The sequence below is a fragment of the Aulonocara stuartgranti genome (assembly GCF_965226115.1).
Source record: "Aulonocara stuartgranti genome assembly, chromosome: 8".
NCBI lineage: Eukaryota > Metazoa > Chordata > Actinopteri > Cichliformes > Cichlidae > Aulonocara > Aulonocara stuartgranti.
The window spans coordinates 26,525,578-26,544,181 of NC_138959.1; the positions used below are offsets into that span (position 1 = coordinate 26,525,578).

The window sequence follows — 18,604 nt, forward strand, 5'->3', positions numbered from 1 at the left end:
ACACACAAGAAGGCTATTTTATTATTCTTTGCTCAATATAGACCAGATTAACAGCTCATACAGATGCAGTATCTTTCCACCTTAAAAAGACATCAGATGAAAGACAAACCTTGAACTAAGAGGAATCTGGATATTATGATTCCAAACTGGAAAAACTGCACCACTTCAAACATTCTTCACACTCAATAACTTATATGTGCCATGTGCCTGCAATCTTGCATTCCCAAGTGACAGTCACTTGGCAACAAAATGCTGCATCTCAGGGAAAATGAATCTCTTGCCATGCACTTCCTCATTCAGCATAGTACAGTATTGGTAACTATAAAAAAAAATGGTCACATGCCTCACATCCCCACCAAACAAATGGCAAATTCAGGAATAAATAGATGGCTGGTTCTGGGCTGCGGCTGGTCGGATGGTAGGAACCGACCAACAAAACAGTGATTGTCCTGTGTGACAACAGAGCCAGCCTTAGGGACGGCATAATGAAAGCATTGTGTTGCACTTTTGTGGGTGTGGGCAGACTGAGCTGGCTGGCATAATCTGGATTCTATATGGGACAATTCCATCCCACTCTGTTACTATCCTAGCATGAAGAGGGGTTATCTTATATGCATGTAAACACTGAAAGGGAGGGTAAGTGTAGCTGAACCCCCCTTACATCCGTGTACAGTTTGCCTTCTTTCTTTGTCTGATAGAAATGATAATAATGTCAAATAAAGTGTCCAATATTTTTCAGCCTATGTTATTTTTGCTGAATTCAAAATATGCTAGCTCAAGTCTAGAAGAATCTGAAAGTTAGCTAGAATGTTAGCTAGCTAATGGTAGCTAACATTAGCAACCAAATCAGCAACAACACACATTCATGTATTAATCTGAGTGATTTGTTTTAGCCCGTAATATTTAAAGAAAGACATAACTCTTGTACAGGTATTCTGCCAGCAAGTTTTAAAGTCACTTTTTTTCTAAATAAAACTTTTTATGAATTATTAAAGTTCCTGTTTAAATTCCTGTTTTGAAGCCTCAAGCATTTTTTGGCATCATCATCTTGGTGTTTTCAAACCAGATCTAACAAACAAAAAAGATCACACTCACTGTCAGTCACAAGTCATAAGACACTGAGTGTTTCTTGTGTAATCTTCTTTTCTGAAACCTTGAATGACTGAAATTAGCAACATGAACAATGCTTTATTCAGTACGACTCAAAATGAGTGACTGACATCATAAAGTTTTCAAGTCTGCGGGCCATTTTCTCCCAGAATTCTGTAGGACTGGAAGTCTTTTAGGAACCAGATGTCTCGCCATCTGGTGGCCATTAATAGGAATCCAAGTTAGAGGCACTTCCACGTTGTTTTCAAGCCAAAGACTTGTTTTATACTGTAGTTGCACCACATGAATGACTTACACTGAGATTAGGCAAGAAAAGTTACAAAAAATCAAAGTTACATCACTGGCAAAGTAGGAAACTGCAAGTTATTGTAAACCATCTTAGAAGAGCAGTTCTGCTTAGTTTTAATGCCTAAAAACCAAATCAAACGTAAAAAAACCAATACATGAACTGTAAAATAGTGGTTAATTTAGGTATCATTTAATTATTTAACATTATATTTTAGGATAATTTTATGAATTAGCTGCAATGCTAATTATTCCTAAGTATTTGTATAAAGTAAAAGTATAATTTATAGTCTTTCTCTGCACCACTGTCTTTTTGCAACACAACAAATTCCTTGTTTGTGTGATTAGTTTTTTATTAGCTGAGGATTCTGCTGCCCTATATTGCCACTACAATCTTTCATCATGGCCACATGTATCATAATTTGAATAAAAATTGTGCTTCATCCGTATTTAGATAGTGTGAACATCAAATAATCAGCAGTTTAACTTGCGTTAACCCCTGAGCTTCTATTAAAGGCTGAGGTTAAGAGATTCACATACATGTTCCTGTGTGCCCTCGGTGAATCAGACAAAGAGCTGCTCTCACCTCAGCATGATATCCTGTGTGTTGTTAAACAGGATAAAAGAGGAGTGGCTGGAAACTCTCTTTCCCCCAGCAGGGCTTCACACCTTCCCCTCCCCTCTCCCCTTCAATCTCCTAACACACCCCCTCTCTTCGCATGCGTCTGTGTCTCCTCTCCTGTGCTTTCTTTTAATAGCTGGAATGTGTTGCAGGATGGAGATCAAAGCATGCAGTGGTTTTACAGGATGGCCACAGATTCACTGACAGGGCCTCCAGAATCCAGCTCACATCGGGATGTCTCGCGCGATTGGCTACTTGATTGGCTTGCTCACTGAGGAGCTGTCTGCTGGATTGTCTAATTGGCCGACTAATTCGGCATTAGCGTCAATTTACACCTAGCAATATCACTCATGGCAGACTTTAAAGCTCGATTGTGGAAACTGAGTACAAAAGTATAAAATAGGTGAAAATAATTATAAGGGACAAGTTGATTCCTAAGAAATAAAATTCACATTTGTATAGTTTTAAACACTCTGCAATTTTGATGTGACAGTCTTACCTGATCAGACACGTAGCACATGAGCTAAGAGTAAGTAGATGTATAAGCTTGTTACCTAAACCTGGAATAACTTTATGTTTATTGTATCCTACATGTAATATATGTAGGGGATACATTATCAGCAAAGTTCACTGTCATTGTAAATTACTTAATTTAAACCAGCTCTAATGTTTAAAGCTGAAATATCTTAAAGAGATGTACCCTCTATTGTGCAATACAATTACAGAATACACTGTTAAGGAAGGAGCCTAAAACGCGGTACTTACAACCTGCACAACTCTAAAGCAGCTTCAAAGTGAGAAGCCTGGCACAGTGCTTTTCAAATGTTGACATGCGGCTTTTTTTTTTTTATATATTGATCCATGCACCCATGTGTGACAGGGCGCTCTGTGATGAGGGCAGGTTGTGTGTCTTTCTTCTTCACAGCCACTCACCCTTCTTCCTGGCTTGCTAGAGGGATCTGTGAGAGCTTGGAGAGATTCTTAGCGTACTCCTCTTCTATCTTTATCCTGAGAAGGAAGTAGAGGGTGATTACCACACGGCATGTACGCAACAATGTTTCCATGTTCATTTCCTTTATTGTGCAATGCACTGATGTACATGAAAGAGCAAGCATGAAAAAAGGAGAAATGGTTTGTTTTTAATGACAATTGTATGGTTGTCACAGTAACCCGAGGACAAAGTGTGAACAAAATGAAACATTAAAAAAGTGAACGTAGCAGATACCGTTCTCGAATGAACTCGGCCATCTCTTTCTGCATCTGTTTCCCCTTCAGCTGTTTCTGCAGCAAAACCTCAAATCCTGTAATGCAGCCGTTGCCCTGGGGATCCTTCTTATCAGCCTAACGAGATAAACAAGGCGAACACACGAGAAATGCAGTGAATAAACAAACGCTTAGCAACACACACGTGAACATTAGACCTCAACAAAGTTGCTAAGTAAAATAAACATGCTGCACGCTCCCTCAAAGAGATGACACCAGAGGAAACTGAATCAGGTGGCCTCACTGAAAACTGTAGAACCCTTTTTGATTAGCGCTATTCTGCCACCATCGTCCTCATTCTTCAATCTTTCTGTGAAAAATTTCACCTTCAAAAGACATTTTAGCTTCTTTCTGCTCACTTATTCATGGCTCTGTCACATCAGAGCAAAAAGCCGTCTTGCGACTTAGTAAAATGAGTTGTTGGTGATTGGCAACCAGTTGCAAATAGTTGCAGTGACCATCAAAACAACAATGTAATATTATGATGAATATGATCATTATATGCATGATTAATATGATCATTATATGCATGATGAATATCATGAATTACTTTTATTACTGCTGTATCACTCTGAGCAGTCGGATTTGCTAACCGTCTTCTAATTCATTGCACACAGTCACAAGAATTCTGATTATACTTTTGTCTCCAACCACCAGTTTCGTTACCATATCGATGGCATTGCTGTTGCTACAATGCTTTATCAGAGCTCGCACCAGCTGTTTTCTGCAAACAGCTGCTGGACATGTGTTTCCTAAACTAGTTGGATATTACCTTCCAAGCACCAGGTTTTTTAGCAGAGAGTATTTTAACAGCTTTCAGCTTCCTATCTTGGTTTCACTTCCTCCAGATGTACTATGTTGCTCTAATGTCACATATCCACTGTATGCTATCTCGTCTTGGGGTGAGCAACTCACTTACTGCAGCAAATAGCACCTTAAAATGCAAGTCGTGTTTTTTTTAATCATTGGTTACAACGACATGAGTAAAAATGTAGAGAGGGACGACATGTAACATGCTTCTAAAAGTGCGCTGGCACGCTTACCTTAGCAGATACAGTACATAAATATTTCCGATGCCCAGCATCCATGGGATGACCAATCCATCCATTCATCCTGTTTTTTCGATTGACATGAACCTTTTGAGGTTTGAAGTTGTCTTCGGTGACTACCCCAACAGTAAAACCCTAGAATACTATTGCCAAGTGCTTTCTCATGAGGATTCGTCTGACTGTTGGGGTATTCTCTGTATTATTGCAGGGTCTTTACCCTACAGTATGAAGCGACCTGAACTAAAAGATTGAGTGCTTTAAAAATTAAATTGATATTGGATTAAAAACACTTGATTAGGACCAGAGATGGGCAGTAACGCGTTACTTGAAAAAAGTAATCGGATTACAGTAACGAGTAAAGTAAGGGATTACTATTGCAAAAACGGTAATTAGATTACACTTACTTTCACGTAGGAACGCTGTGTTACTGAAACCGTGATTTTTTTGCGAGAATGTCTCATGACAGTGACGTAAGCGAGTGCGCCGTTCGTGACAACAGCTGTGTGCAGATCAACAATGGATCATATATCGAGTGCGGGAGAGAGTATGAGCGTGCAGCGTTTAAAGCGTAGAAGTACTGACCTTACTTTGAGTTTGATTCTATAAAAAGTGACAAAAACATTAGTGTCCATCGTGTGTGGGAAGAAAACTTCTTTTTACAGCGAAAAAACCCCCTAAACTTCCAAGCAAGCACCGAGTGCGCAACGACGTAATGGGAAATTCACAGAGAAACTCGCGGATTCTTCAACTGACCGCTGCGGCACACCTGCACCAGGGTAAACCTCTGCCTACCCTACTCCTGCTTTACAGGTGAAAATAGAGCAAAAGGACCGCTGAGTCTTTGACTTTATTTATTTTCTGCTGTGTTTTACTTGCATCTATTTGAAAGACTGAGTGTAAACACAAAAAATATTTTATTTTATGTGCTGGAATGTGTAGAAAATAGGTTTAAATGTTAAACTAATTTATTCAAGTCAGAGAATGTTGCATATAATTAAATTTTTGCTTGATGCATAAAATTAAAAGATTAAAACTAATAAAACAAGTTAAAAAAAAAGAGACTTTTCCATTTGATTACATTTTGTATGATGGATTATGTAGAAAAAGTAGAATTGGGCTGAAAGATCTATCGCTTTATCACCTCTTCAGGTTGTAAATCGTGTTTTTAAAAAGTAACTAAGTAACTAAGTAATTAATTACTTTTGAAAATAAGTAATCAGTAAAGTAACGGGATTACTTTTTTGGGGAAGTAATCAGTAATTAGTAACTGATTACTTTTTTCAAGTAACTTGACCAACACTGATTAGGACTGTGTTTCTTAATTTTTTAGAGTTTTAATGGAGGACATAATAAAATGACATTTGATAGTGAGCTAGACAGCAAGCAGACGATGCTAGCTAAGACTGCGATGGCTAGACAGTCAACACGACAGCAGGACTACATCTTCAGTGTTGGACACGACCACGCATAATATTGCAGTAGCTATTTCAATTAAGTGGTGCTGAGTTGTACCTTTTTTATATACAGGCTATATTTAAAACTGTGTCTAAAGTCTCTTAACGTCTTCTAAAGCCTGTTAGAAATCACTTAAACACTGGACAGTGCGTACAGCTTTAATTGCAGAAAGCAGTCAGTAGACTGGGAGCTACACCATACATGACAAACTGACATCGGAACTCAGAGAACAGATAATCCTGAATTTTGGGAACTGCACATTTTACAGAAAACCAGACGTTCCTGGACTCTCCCATCCACTTTCTCCACTCTCTCTTTCTTTCTACTGCATTGTCACCTGTGTTTGTGATTACAGTGTGTTACCACACAAACTGCACCTGGTAGAAATTACACTGCAGGGGAAGGAGATGTCCAAACAAGAGCAGCTGAGGCCAGCTGGCCTCACTGTGCTCCAGCCAGTTACATGTAATGTGTTTCCCTGCTGCGCTGTGTCTTGGATGTTATTAAAGCCAATACTGATTCCCAGCGTGCAGTTGGGCCAGGATGACATAAATATGAAATCACGATGAAAGATGAAGAGGATCCAGTGTTGTTTCTCATAACATGGACACATAAGGATGGTCAACTGCAAATCTTTCTATATAAAAACTAAAATCATGAAAAGATTATGTTTTTGTAGGTTCTGGACTTGATCTATAGAAAATAGTTACTCAGGTAAACTTACCCAGAAGTAGTCACAGTAGCTCCATTCACTGGGTTTCAGTAGCTGTTGCTCGGGCATGCAGGCGGGTGATGGGAACGTCACACAGTTGATCTGCAGGAGAGAGGGGGGAGCAAGCGCAGTTTAATGGGCAGTTTATGGGATCATGACGAATAACTGATTTCACACACCTGTGATTGCTCCTTGTGTTGACAGGCAGTTCACATGTGCACGTGCACTCTCTCACACATACACAGACACCTGCACTGCTATTCAAGGTAGCGCGTGCTCTGTTGCTCTGGCAACCCTCTCTCATCCGTGCAGCTATGAGAAGATGCCGATGTGAAAAAAGCCCAAACGTTTACAGTCAAGCTGACATTGTTCGTTTATTTTTTTTCAGCGCTCGCTGTCCTCAGGGACAGCATTGTCAACACAGCGCCATTGTGGTTCTTAGCTTTTTTGAGGATACATTGTTCTGCTCTATAGCCCGACACTCTCTGCTCTACTCTGGTTTCAGAGCAATCAGTGGGATGGATTCTGGAAAATTGCCTTTAATTATCGCGGCGGTGTAAATTGTCAGCAGCAGTGTTCTTGAGTTTGTTGGCTTCAAGTCTCCCCGCTGTGAAGCACTCATAAGCAGAGGGACTGCACACAACTGATGATGCTCTACTACTCTCTGCTCTTATTGGGTTTTTTTTTTCAAACTTTTACACTAGTGTGGAAAGGTAGCAGACAACCACAGGTAACCTCACCGCTTTCAGGAGTGAACTCACATAGTATAATAGATTCTCAGATCTCAGAGGTGCTTTGACAATTCATCGCTTCTAGGTTTAGCAGAACAAAAACGTTGCTTTGCCATGAAAATCTACACTTCGCTCTGCAGATTCATTTGCTGTCAAGCCAACAAGAAAAAGAAGCAGAAAAGACAGAGCCCAGAAAAAAGTAGACACGTCTCCACAGTGAAGACATACATAAAGACACAAGTTTTCACTTCAGAGCGAACAACAGGAGCTTTCTCTCACATTCCCATTAACCTCAGGAGGTAATCAGCCTGCAGCGATGATGCACAGTTGCTATTTAACAAACTTCAGTGGCACCCTGGTCTAATACCAAAGCCACGCCTTTCAGGGGAATTCAACAAATATGGTTGTGCTGATGTCTTTTCCAGAGCCAATAGTCTGACATGCTATGAGTTAGAAGAAAGGGGCCTCTAATTTAACCTTTTCTTGGCTTATGAAGCTTATAATTTGTTTGAAGTAATGGCTTCCTATTTAATCGCTGTGGAGGTCCAGAGGTTGAAAGCTACCAGGGCTTTAAACTGACCCCTGCTTTTCCTTTGGTGAAGATGAGGGCAAAGAGACTTCCAACTAAGTATCCAATGAAAGGCTTAGTTTGTTTGAATTCAGACACGCACGCACACACACACACACACACACACACACACACACACACACACACACACACACACACACACGAGGCACTGCTTCCAGCACTTTCTCTCCTGACCTTTGGTGACCCTAACAACTTGCCCCTCCTCCCAGCAATATCCAGTCTGAGCTCAACACTCACAGTGGACACAGATTGGGATTTCTTCACATTTTGAAGCAGTGTGATGGCAGACACATAGCTCCACCTAATTATAGAATTCTGAAGGTGTTGTCTTAAAGCTAGAAGTTACCAAAAATATGATGCAACATGTGAAAACCTCAACTCCAAAATGTTAAAGTTTTACTTAGTTCATAAACTTTCAGATTGACTTTTAATTCAGTTCAATTTATACAGCGCCAAATCACAACAACAGTCGCCTCAAGGCCTTTTTCAGCTTTATTTGATGGACTCAGTGAAGAAAGGACAGGAAAGCAGGGGAAGACATGCGGCAAAGGGACGTGGACCAGACTTGAACCCGTCCGCTCTCAGCTGCTCAACGCACTGAGCTAAACCAGCACCCAGACGCTACAATAATACATACAGAGAAAAACCCAACAATCATATGACCCTCTATGAGCAAGCACTTTGGCGACAGTGGGAAGGAAAAACTCCCTTTTAACAGGAAGAAACCTCTGGCAGAACCAGGCTCAGGGAGGGGCGGGGCCATCTGCGGCAACCAGTTGGGGTGAGAGAAGGAAGACAGGATAACAGACATGTTGTAGATGAGAGCCAGAGATTAATAACAAGTACGATTTTAGATTTAATAAATCTTTCTTTTCTAGAAACGATTGAAGATGTCAAACTGTGTCTTTTCTTTGAATATTGTGGTTTAGTAACAATGTGTAAAGATAAGTATTCACTTGTAGCATGTTCATAGGATTAAAGTTCTTCTAAAAACTCCACTACGTTTACAAGAAACCATCAATGGATCCCAATCGAGTAATCGCCACAAGCCAAAGACGGAAAAGTTGCCAGCATCATTAAGGGGGCAAATTTCACTGGTTGAATGGTCAGGTCATACTCACAGCGCTCACAGCTTAAAAGGATTTGGGGCAAAATACATCAGAAACTGTTCAAGAACACAGTTTTTCAAGTTGCTGCAGACGGTAAAGTTAAGATAAAAACCAAAAAAAAAAACCTGTGGAAATTCCAGCTGTTGATTGCATCACTGCCTGGCTGTTTAGTGCGCAGCTTGGATTCTCTGTCAGCATTGTTGCTGGCTTTCCCTCTGCTGCGTCACACATGGACGACCATGTGTTTATCTGCTTTAATATAAGTGAACAAGTTACAGCATGTCCAGTAATTAGCACAATAATCTGTTAGTTTTCTAACGTACGTTCTTTTGGAGGCCAAGAGTTACAACATGTCATTAGCTGGATTGGTTGGTGTTATCATGTCACTGAATACTACCGTATCAGCGATAAGGCTTACAATCAGTGTGCACTGCTTTGTTTTGAGTTTTTACAATCCAGCAATCTTGGACAAATTGTTCTTGTTATGCTAAAATAAAGACTTTTTGTCTTACAAAAATAAAAGCTCAGCTTCAGCCTCTTAGTAGATTCACCAATCAATCAATCTTCCTTTTCGACTGATTGCATTTACAATCAAAACTTGATCTCTAACCGAGGCCTCGAGGCCGAGGTGAGAGGGATTTGAACTTCTCTGAGATTTTTAGTAGATACACCTATGGTATCAAGTTGACAATCCTGCCATTTATCAACGTCGCCCACCTGCCCGCCTGACAACAATGCCCCATCAGCCTGAGGGCTGAAAATGAAACAGTGTTTCAAAGTATACACTTAAAAACTTAAATCTAAATTTGATATTGTTACTGAAACATGTTTTATAGTATTATAGTCTAAACTGGTCTGGTGATGAGAATACTTCTTATTTATTTAGCTTCATCTTTTTTTAATTTATTCATCCTTTTATCCTCACTGTGATGTTCAAAAAGATAAACAACAGGTCTCTACCACTGCAAAGTGTGTATCTCCTGTGCAAGAAGAGAAGCGTGACTTTTCTGAAGGTCACCTGACCTCTTCAAGACTTCGCTGTCAGCAGACGGCATCAGTAGTAGCTATTTGATATCGACTGTTGCTGTTCTCACCTCCCTTTTCTCACTCCTGTTTCCTCTTATAACTATCTGCTTATCAATAGCATCGCTCTGGTTGCTATGGAAGCCAAGAAATGCCCCCTCCCCCTTACATTTCAAGCATGTTTTTTTTATACACATATATATATCCTGAGAAAATAAAAGCCTGGGCTTAATCCATGACCTCCTGGGAGCAGGACGTCTGCTATTTTCCTAGTGTGAGGCCAAACAGGAAGTAATGACCTGACAGCAGAGGAGAAATCATCTGGATGCTGAACAGGATGATGTCACTGTGTATCTGTACACTAGCAACTGAAAATAAGCATCGAACAATTCTCACAGGAGCGGACAGATAAAAAAAACAAACAAACAAAGCAAGCCTGAAGAGAAAATGAAAAGCATTTACAGCTACAATGCAGTTAAGGTTTAGTTAGTTAGTATATGCACTGATGTATTTTAAATGATGCAGAAATCATGAGGTTGGATAAAAAGTCCACCAGGAGGGACGTCTGCATTAGACATATTTTTTTTTAGCTAATAAGTTCAGAAATAAAGACTCAAGTTCTTCCTTGCTGGTCCTTTGGGACTATTGTAGTGCTCTGGGGTGAGTTCATGGTTAGTTAAGAGTTCCCAGTAGTTGCCCCACTCACCGTGACCGTGGTCTCCTTGTTGTGTTTCCTCGTGGGCGACGTCGATCCTGGGCACTGCAGAGAGAAGAAGGACGCTCCGTCAAAAACTCCATCCTCCGTGTCAGACATGACTGCTCGGCGTACACACACCGCCACCCGCACATGCACGCAAACACAGTTGTTTTCCAGGCGAGCGCTGTTAGCGTCTGTCTGGCGCTCTCTGTGCTCCTGGTGCTGCTGCTGCTAGTGTGTATGGATGTGTGTTTGTGTGTGTGTGTGTTGCTGTGCAGAGTAGGGAGGATAGTTCTGCAGAGCAAAGCAAAGCACGGCTTGCGTTCTCTCTTTGTGTGAATGTTGATGCATGTGTGTGTGATTTCCAACACTTAAGCTCAGAATAGAGTCATTTCCAGTGCTCTGGGCTGAAGCAGCAGTGGGTGAAATAAATAAGTGTTAAACAGTAAAGCTAGATGGAAAGTATAGGGAGTTTATCACCTCTTTTCCCACAAAATAATTAAAGATAGAAAAGGGAACAGGACCTTGAGTCATTAGCATCATGTGCGTGTTTGCAGTTTTTGAATGAGCGGGTTTGTGTACACGAGTCTGCGATGCAGAAAAGGAGAGAAGTGAGGTGACAGCGAGTGAAAAACTGGTGGGTGGATCCTGTATAACTGCACCCTGAGTGCCTGGTTAATTATGATCAGGGGAGCAGATACTGTAGGAGGGATTAATGTGCTCAAACTGCCATCAGCTGCTCCATTAATACCGAGCGGAGAAAGAGAGAGGTGGTCTGATCATGACATCATGCATCATCAGTATAGCTGTACATCATTACATCTTTAATTGTTTCTAAACACTGGATATGGATCGAGTTGTGTTGGCAGACAAACTAACCTAAAGCAATGATTTTGCAACAGAGAAGCAGAAGCAGGGTCATTTATTATTATATCCACAATAACGTCCTGATAGAGCCGCACCAGTTTACTGGGAAATTGTTTTAAGTCTTAATCAAAGCGTCTAAACAGCCTCGTCCCACCCTCACAGGGGTTATTTATCTCTTCTGCACTCCAATGCCATTACCAAGTACTTTGGTTAGTTGTACTGCACCTGTGGAGCTCTAACCTCAACTTCTTGTCCTCATGTGTCCTAAACTGATACACTATGAGACAAAACTGAGTCATAGTACGCTTGTTCTTAAAATAAGCAGTTATCTACATGTGGCGGGGAGCATACAGCAGGACAAACAGACTGTTTAAATGTCATGCCTGTGAAAAACCTGGCAGGGTGGAAGATGATTTAGAGCACGAAGAAACAGCAGTGAGACAAGTTTTCTCAAACTTTGGAAAGACACCAACACCACTAATTTTAGTTAATTTCACTCCATGTGACATTTCACAACTTTTGTGCTAAATTTGGGGGACTCACATCGCTTTTGAGTCTTTGGGATAGTAAAACTTTAAAAAACAGCGACAGACTTTCTTCGAAAGGAGCAAACAAGCAAGCCTTGACAGCTGAATATCCACATCTTTTGCATCTATGCTTTCAGTGATATAGTCAAGGACTAAAAATAATAAAATCAGACAGCTTTACCTGGGGCTCTGTATTGCTCTTCCTAACCAGACTGTTGTGTGAGTGCTCCACATGATGCAAGGGACTACCACCTGAGTGAAATCCATTCACTGGAAAAACAAATGAGAGACACCAGGACAGATAAAGACAGGCAGAAAGAAAGACATTCAGGATTCTATGGATAAGATGTAAACTTATTCTTATCATAAGGGAGTTTGCTCCTCCTCTTTAAGAGCTGAACCAAACCACAACTGAACTGAACTTATTTCTGCTTTGTGGTCTGAAAATGCCTTTAATGGAACAAACACACATAATCAGTTAGCTACATTACACTAGCTTGTGGTATAGGTAAATCCACCACCAGGTTACATGGGAATGTCTTAAAGGTTTATATATGTAAAAATCTCAGTTTTACAGTAAATCACTGAATTGACATATTTTCAGATAGAGATTTAGAATAACAAAGCCAATGGATCAGTGGCTAGCCAGAAAGAGGATACTGCTATAGCAGCTAATTAGCTAACAATTTTAGCCTACAGCTAAACGTTGTTCATGTTGTTAGATAAAAAGAAAATAGTTGTGCTTTATTGTTAATGATCCATTAGTGTGTTGACTTATTTATTTTTTTCATACATAAGAAAATCTAAAAAGTATTCATTTAGTTTAAAATGCAATTTACAGGAAATGTCAATTTATGCTAACCTAACAGATTTTCTAATAGTATGAATGTTTACAGCTTAACAAATTTTAATTGATCATTTGGTTTAAGAACCTAAAGAAAAACATGGACGTAGCTTCTGGGTCAGAAGAACGAAGCCAATATCGAAGTGTCTTAAACCTGGATTTTACCTGAAGGCCAGCAGATATGAGAAAACTATTCTCTGTTTTGACCTCGGTAAATATTTTATGTGGTCAGTTGCTCATTTTGGATCATGTTGAATAAAAAATTACACCTATTTTGAAAATCTTGGTCATAGTGCATTTGAAAATGCAGGATTGCCTGTGAAAACAACAACAACCACAATCCAAACAATTCCAACCACTGAAAAGAGACGTTAAATGGCTTTTACTAAGAATCAGCGAACGTCCACTTACTAAACACTAATGTAACTCACACAGTCAACATGGCCAACCTTTTCTCCATTCTTTTATTTAACAAGGCAAGAAAAGAAAAGTAATTTCTAACCAAAGTGAATGAACATAGCCCGCTTCCTGTATTTTACCACTTACAAACCTTACTGCTTCTTTCTTTCCTTCTGTCTTCTTTTAGGAGCAGAGCCAAAAGAGGGACACTGCAGGCCTTAATTCTTTAGTTGAGGCTCCAGATTAAGTTAGTTACAGGAAGTGACTGTGTGTGGTGTGTATGTGAGTGGGTGCTTTGTGCCATTGTGGAATCTTCAGAGAATTCACAGCCCTGTGGCATTATAACTTGAGGAAGTTGAAGTAAAAGAGGCTGAGTTGGAGAAATAAATATTCAGTACCTGCTGGCAGAGAGTTCTTGTGTCGGAAGGAGTTCTTTGGCGTCCCCGGTGCACTCGACGGTCTCTCCCATGTTGTCTCTGTTGGTGTTTGGGAGAAGGGGAAGAAAAGAACACAATGACATTAACAAAGTAACACCAGTTGCTACATTCTTTTGTTATTCTGTTGACAACTTTGGAAACAACTTTGGAAACCATAAGAAGAAGTGATTCACAGATGGAATTTAGCTCTTGTCGTAGTCAGCAGTTAAACTCAAAAAAAGCCACATCTCGACCGCAGTCAGAGGGCATCTATTCTGTTTCACTTCTACATCGTGTATCAGCTATAATTTTGATTTATAGTGTTCGTATTTTTAACGTGAGGCCTCTTTTGATTCTCGAGTAGTAAAAAAAAAAAAAAGAGTCATTGTTGACAACACAGGAACAGTGCAAGTGTTCTAGGACCTGTTATAATCAAAGAGATAATGTGTGTCAATTTCTATTTTGACCACAACATTTGCAAATGTGTTAAATGTAACTGTCACTGTTTTAGTAGCTAAGATGTAGCTAGATAGGTCTAGGTCTGTAGGTCAGACTAATAACTTTTTGACTACTGACATTATTTTGTCAGTATTCAAATGGACTTCACCTTCATGCGCCTCTTTTATTCTGAGTCTTGAAGGCTCAGAATAGAACTGAAAGGATACGTCTTTGATTCTTTGGACGGATACGTCAGGGCAACATGGGGTTCAGCATCTTGCCCAAAGAAATTTAAGACATGCCGACTGGAAGAACAGAGGATCAAACTAACAACCTTCTGACCTGCTCTGCCTCTCATCACACCCAGAAAAACTGGACAAGAGTGAAGTCTGTTTGATTCATATTCCTCTAAGAGTCAGGATCACTTAGCAACAGAAAATCAGAGACTGCTGCGTGGCAGCTACAGCTGTACAGAAACCTCGTTCCATCAAAACCTCCTGGATCAACCTGTTGCACTGGACAAGATGAACATTTACCACACTGGAAGGACAGGGACAGTGTTTCTATCGGCGATGCTTCCAGCTCAAATGCAGTCAAAGTGGAAGGATGTTTGCCAAATATCAAGATTTTACTATAGAGATTTAAGCCACTGTCTCTGTTCATGCAGACACAAATATGTAGAAATATAGTATGCCATATTAATATAAAATATTTGCCTTTTGTCAGTTCTAGCATGTTTTTCTGGAAAATTAGAAATATCAAAAGCTAGCAAACACAAGAATGTGTTTCAACACACCCACTGAGGAAACGCTGTCCTCTTTCCAGTGGTGAAAGTTTAGTTATTTTTTGCATCGCAGAGTTAGAAAAAGTACTATACACTTAATAATGGAAACATCACAGAGTAAACTTTACTTGAGCTATAGACGTGTCACAGGCCAACTGAAATGCAAGAACTCCCACTTGAAGTCATGTGGAAGTTGAAGGTCTACCCAGCCTTTATTTTTTAATGACATCTGTTCTGGCTGCTACAAAAATATATATATATACACGTCTTTTATCAACCACCTGTTCTCTTTTCCTGGTTGAACTGTACCTGTACAAAAGGTTCAAGCTTTGAACCAAGCAAAAAAAAGTATTAATGAAGCTTCTCAGAGGTACTGATGATACTTTCCCAACATCTATCCCCGTTTCATTCCTGCTGGAAAAGTTGCTGGCAATTGAAGATTGTAAAAGCAAGTCCAATGCAGATCCTAGAAGATACCCCTTTCATTTGAACTCCCTTATGTCCATTCTGACCACAGTGCTGGGCTCAATTAGCCATTTTCTATGATCACAGAGAGAATAGGCACAAACATGTAAAGAGCTCTCATTTCATTCGGGTCTTTTAGGCCGGCCCTGCTCTATTTGGCGCTGCTCAGCAGAGGAGACAACTGAGCCAAGCCCATCAGCTCAAATGACACGCATGGAGGGGATAACTGGCAGCGAGCTTATGGAGAGAGGCTGTGCCTTCATGTTTGATGTACAACATCGGGGCAGAGCCGGCACTCGCTGGCCATAAATGTATCAATTCCTCTCTGTTAGGCTGTCACAAACAAATCGATACAGTAAGAAAAATGGGATATTAAAGCAGAAAATTATTGTATAACCTTCTTAGCAGAGGGAAATTGCTTGTTATTGTCATTCTATGTATTGCCAGAGGAATAGCATTCAAAACATCATTAAAAATACAATTTCATAAATCCCTCTTAGTCAGATTTAAACTAGATTTACAAATTAACGAAGGCTATCACAATCATTTTCAGCATGAATTGCCCGTAAATATTTTTTCCAACCAAATAGCACTTTTATTTGTATTAAAAGGTGCGAAAGCCCACATATTTACTATATGTTCAATCCCAGAGAGGGACAGATTGAGTTTCCAGGCAACTGGCTCTGATCATTTCCATGAACCTGTTTTTTTTTTTTGTTGTTTTGTTTTTGTTTTTTTTTTACACACATCAGTCTTAACATTTGCTGCATTCGTTCATACAGATACAGTGATACATATGCAGCAGCAGGAGTGATTTTCATCAGCCTGCCTTGTCACAGAGGAGATGAAGTCTAAAAAGCTGTCAATCATCCTAAATTACTTTGACAGCCTGGATTACAGAACAGAGACCAAAGAGTGCAGTTTACTCGCTTTTCTATCCGCCCTTTTCAGGTTTCACGTGGGTCTTAATGAAGCAGATTCATGAAATCAATGACAGAATGAAGTCATCTAATGATCCAAGCTGCATCAGCACGGGCTCATTTATGGATCATAAAAGCATTCATTTCTTTTCGGATAGAGCAAACGTCTCGGATTTTCATTTTGCACAGTGTGACTGACAACGGAAGACAGCGATGCTTAAAAGTAAAAATGAATGAATGAAACTAGTCGACAGCAGGTCCGATAGCAACACGCCGACAGCTTATTGTCCACGACGCCACACCGAGAGAGATCCCTGATTCGAAACAGGGAGAAGGAGAATGGCCTAGTTAGCTTTGACACTGATGCTATATTTTATTCATAACCATATGACACAGGTCCCTGATGGATTAGCTACCTCCTGTATCTGGTTTTTATCAGTCCAAGCAGCCCGTTCACTCACTGTGTTATCTCCAGATTGTAGACGCACTGACATGTGCTTTTCCTAACATGCAGAAAAATATGGGGAAAACAATCAAAAACACTAAACATAAATACTGTACACTGTCTGTGTACCTTATGTGAACTTATAACATTGTAAAGTCATTTTTGTCAGATTCAAGTAAAGTCCTTTAGAAGCAGTCGTGCCAGTAGCCACCTTGATAAGACTTTTAGGCTCTTATTTATATCATTTAACTACTTATTAGTCATGTTCACTTAATCTCATGGAAAAAGTGAATCAAATATGTTGTTAACTGAATGTTGAGCTGAATTTTAGTAGTTTACTGTATTTGAAAAGTAACTTATACACATTTAATGTTGCATGTTTTCACAAAACAGGGTATGCTGTAACAGGGCAGATTTAATTGCTTTTACAATTCGGCCTTAAAAATCCTGGGACTGAATCTGTATCTACAGCATGTGTGCTCTGGCTGGAATGACTTTGGTTTAGTATGTTTATCCAGCAGCCCACTGGTTCACTGGGATGAGTGGAGATTCTGAGGAGACGGGTACAAGCTGCAACAGCCAGCACCGCGGCTCTGCTGCACCCAGCAACACAGGAAGGAAAACCTAGAAAAAAAAAAACAATCTCCAACACAAGGACATGCAGCCCTCACCCACGCACTCTGCTGTTACCATGGTGACACAGAAACACAAATGCACACGCACGCGTGCACACATACACACACGTACACACACATATACAATCTAATCTCGCTGAACTTTAGCGTAACCAAAGGGAAGTCCAAAGAAAATAGCAGAGTTGCTATAAATACCTAAAAATTGTATCAAATGTGTTTGTTTGGAAACAGCTGCTGTGGTAGTGAAGAGAAAAAAACCACAAGACCTGTAGTACAGCGGTTGTGTGCGTGCGTCAGGACCGAGCGTTCTCTAAGCTTTTAGTCATCGTGCAGCTAAGACTCAGAAAATAAGTCCTGCAGGTTTTTCCCGTGCCCTGTGAGGCCAGTTTCACAACACCATAGCAACAATATTGCTTTTTTTATGAGCCAGGATACAGATGCTGCTGATGTGTGAAAAAAATAACAACAAAAAAAGTTATGAAAAATTAATCATTTTTTTTCTCATAGGAAATATTGTGGGACTCCTTTTATAGCACCAAACGCATAAAAACAAGTAAGATCTGCTGACTTCTCAGTGGAATAATGTGAAAGGGAGAAATAGATGTTTTTACTATTCAACAACAGTCTTATCCAGTGAGAGTGCAAGTTGGGTCCAACTTTTAAGACAGCAGCACTTAAGCACCTCATTAAATCCTAAAGGAGCAGAAGGAGAAACCCTTGGCTCGTGCCTGGGTGGAGACCTCAGCTAAGTTTAGATCCGTGCTAATGACCGCAACTTGACCGCCGCAGCCGTGATCAGAGGCGAGCATGCTGTGAGCAGGTTTGATGTGAGGGTCATCAGTGACTGCTAGGCCACAATCCCAGTTATATGAAGGAGATAGGTGCACATGTGAAACCAGTACAACAAGCTGATTCACAACACAAGGCCAAGTATGAATAATGTTTCTAACTGTTCTGTCAGGTCTTATTACTGACACGTGGTTATGTGTTCTGGTAGGAATTCACACTGAAAAGTGAGCGTTTGGTCCAATCTCCACGCCTGAGAGCCAGCTCTCTGTCTGAACGCAGCGCAGGAAACGAGAGCCCCTGCCAAACTGTCTTGAAGTTGAGTGACAGAAAAATGTACTGAATATAATTTGTTTTTATTTTGGCTCAGTAGGAGGAAATGAGGATTGTTTTCATTTACTGACTTCTTGATTTTGTTGGTTTTCACCTGAAG

General features: G+C 40.2%; 1 protein-coding gene across 1 annotated transcript in view; it reads right to left on the reverse strand.

The window, feature by feature from the left end:
- Positions 1-18,604, reverse strand: part of gas7b (growth arrest-specific 7b) — a 61,097-nt gene that overhangs the window by 13,947 nt on the left and 28,546 nt on the right. Inside the window, exons 3-8 of the mRNA XM_082544133.1 lie at positions 13,681-13,758; positions 12,221-12,309; positions 10,655-10,708; positions 6,509-6,598; positions 3,243-3,358; positions 2,951-3,025 (exon numbers count right to left, since the gene is read on the reverse strand). Coding sequence (XP_082400259.1) covers positions 2,951-3,025; positions 3,243-3,358; positions 6,509-6,598; positions 10,655-10,708; positions 12,221-12,309; positions 13,681-13,758 — 502 coding nt within the window. The remainder of the gene's footprint in view (positions 1-2,950; positions 3,026-3,242; positions 3,359-6,508; positions 6,599-10,654; positions 10,709-12,220; positions 12,310-13,680; positions 13,759-18,604) is intronic.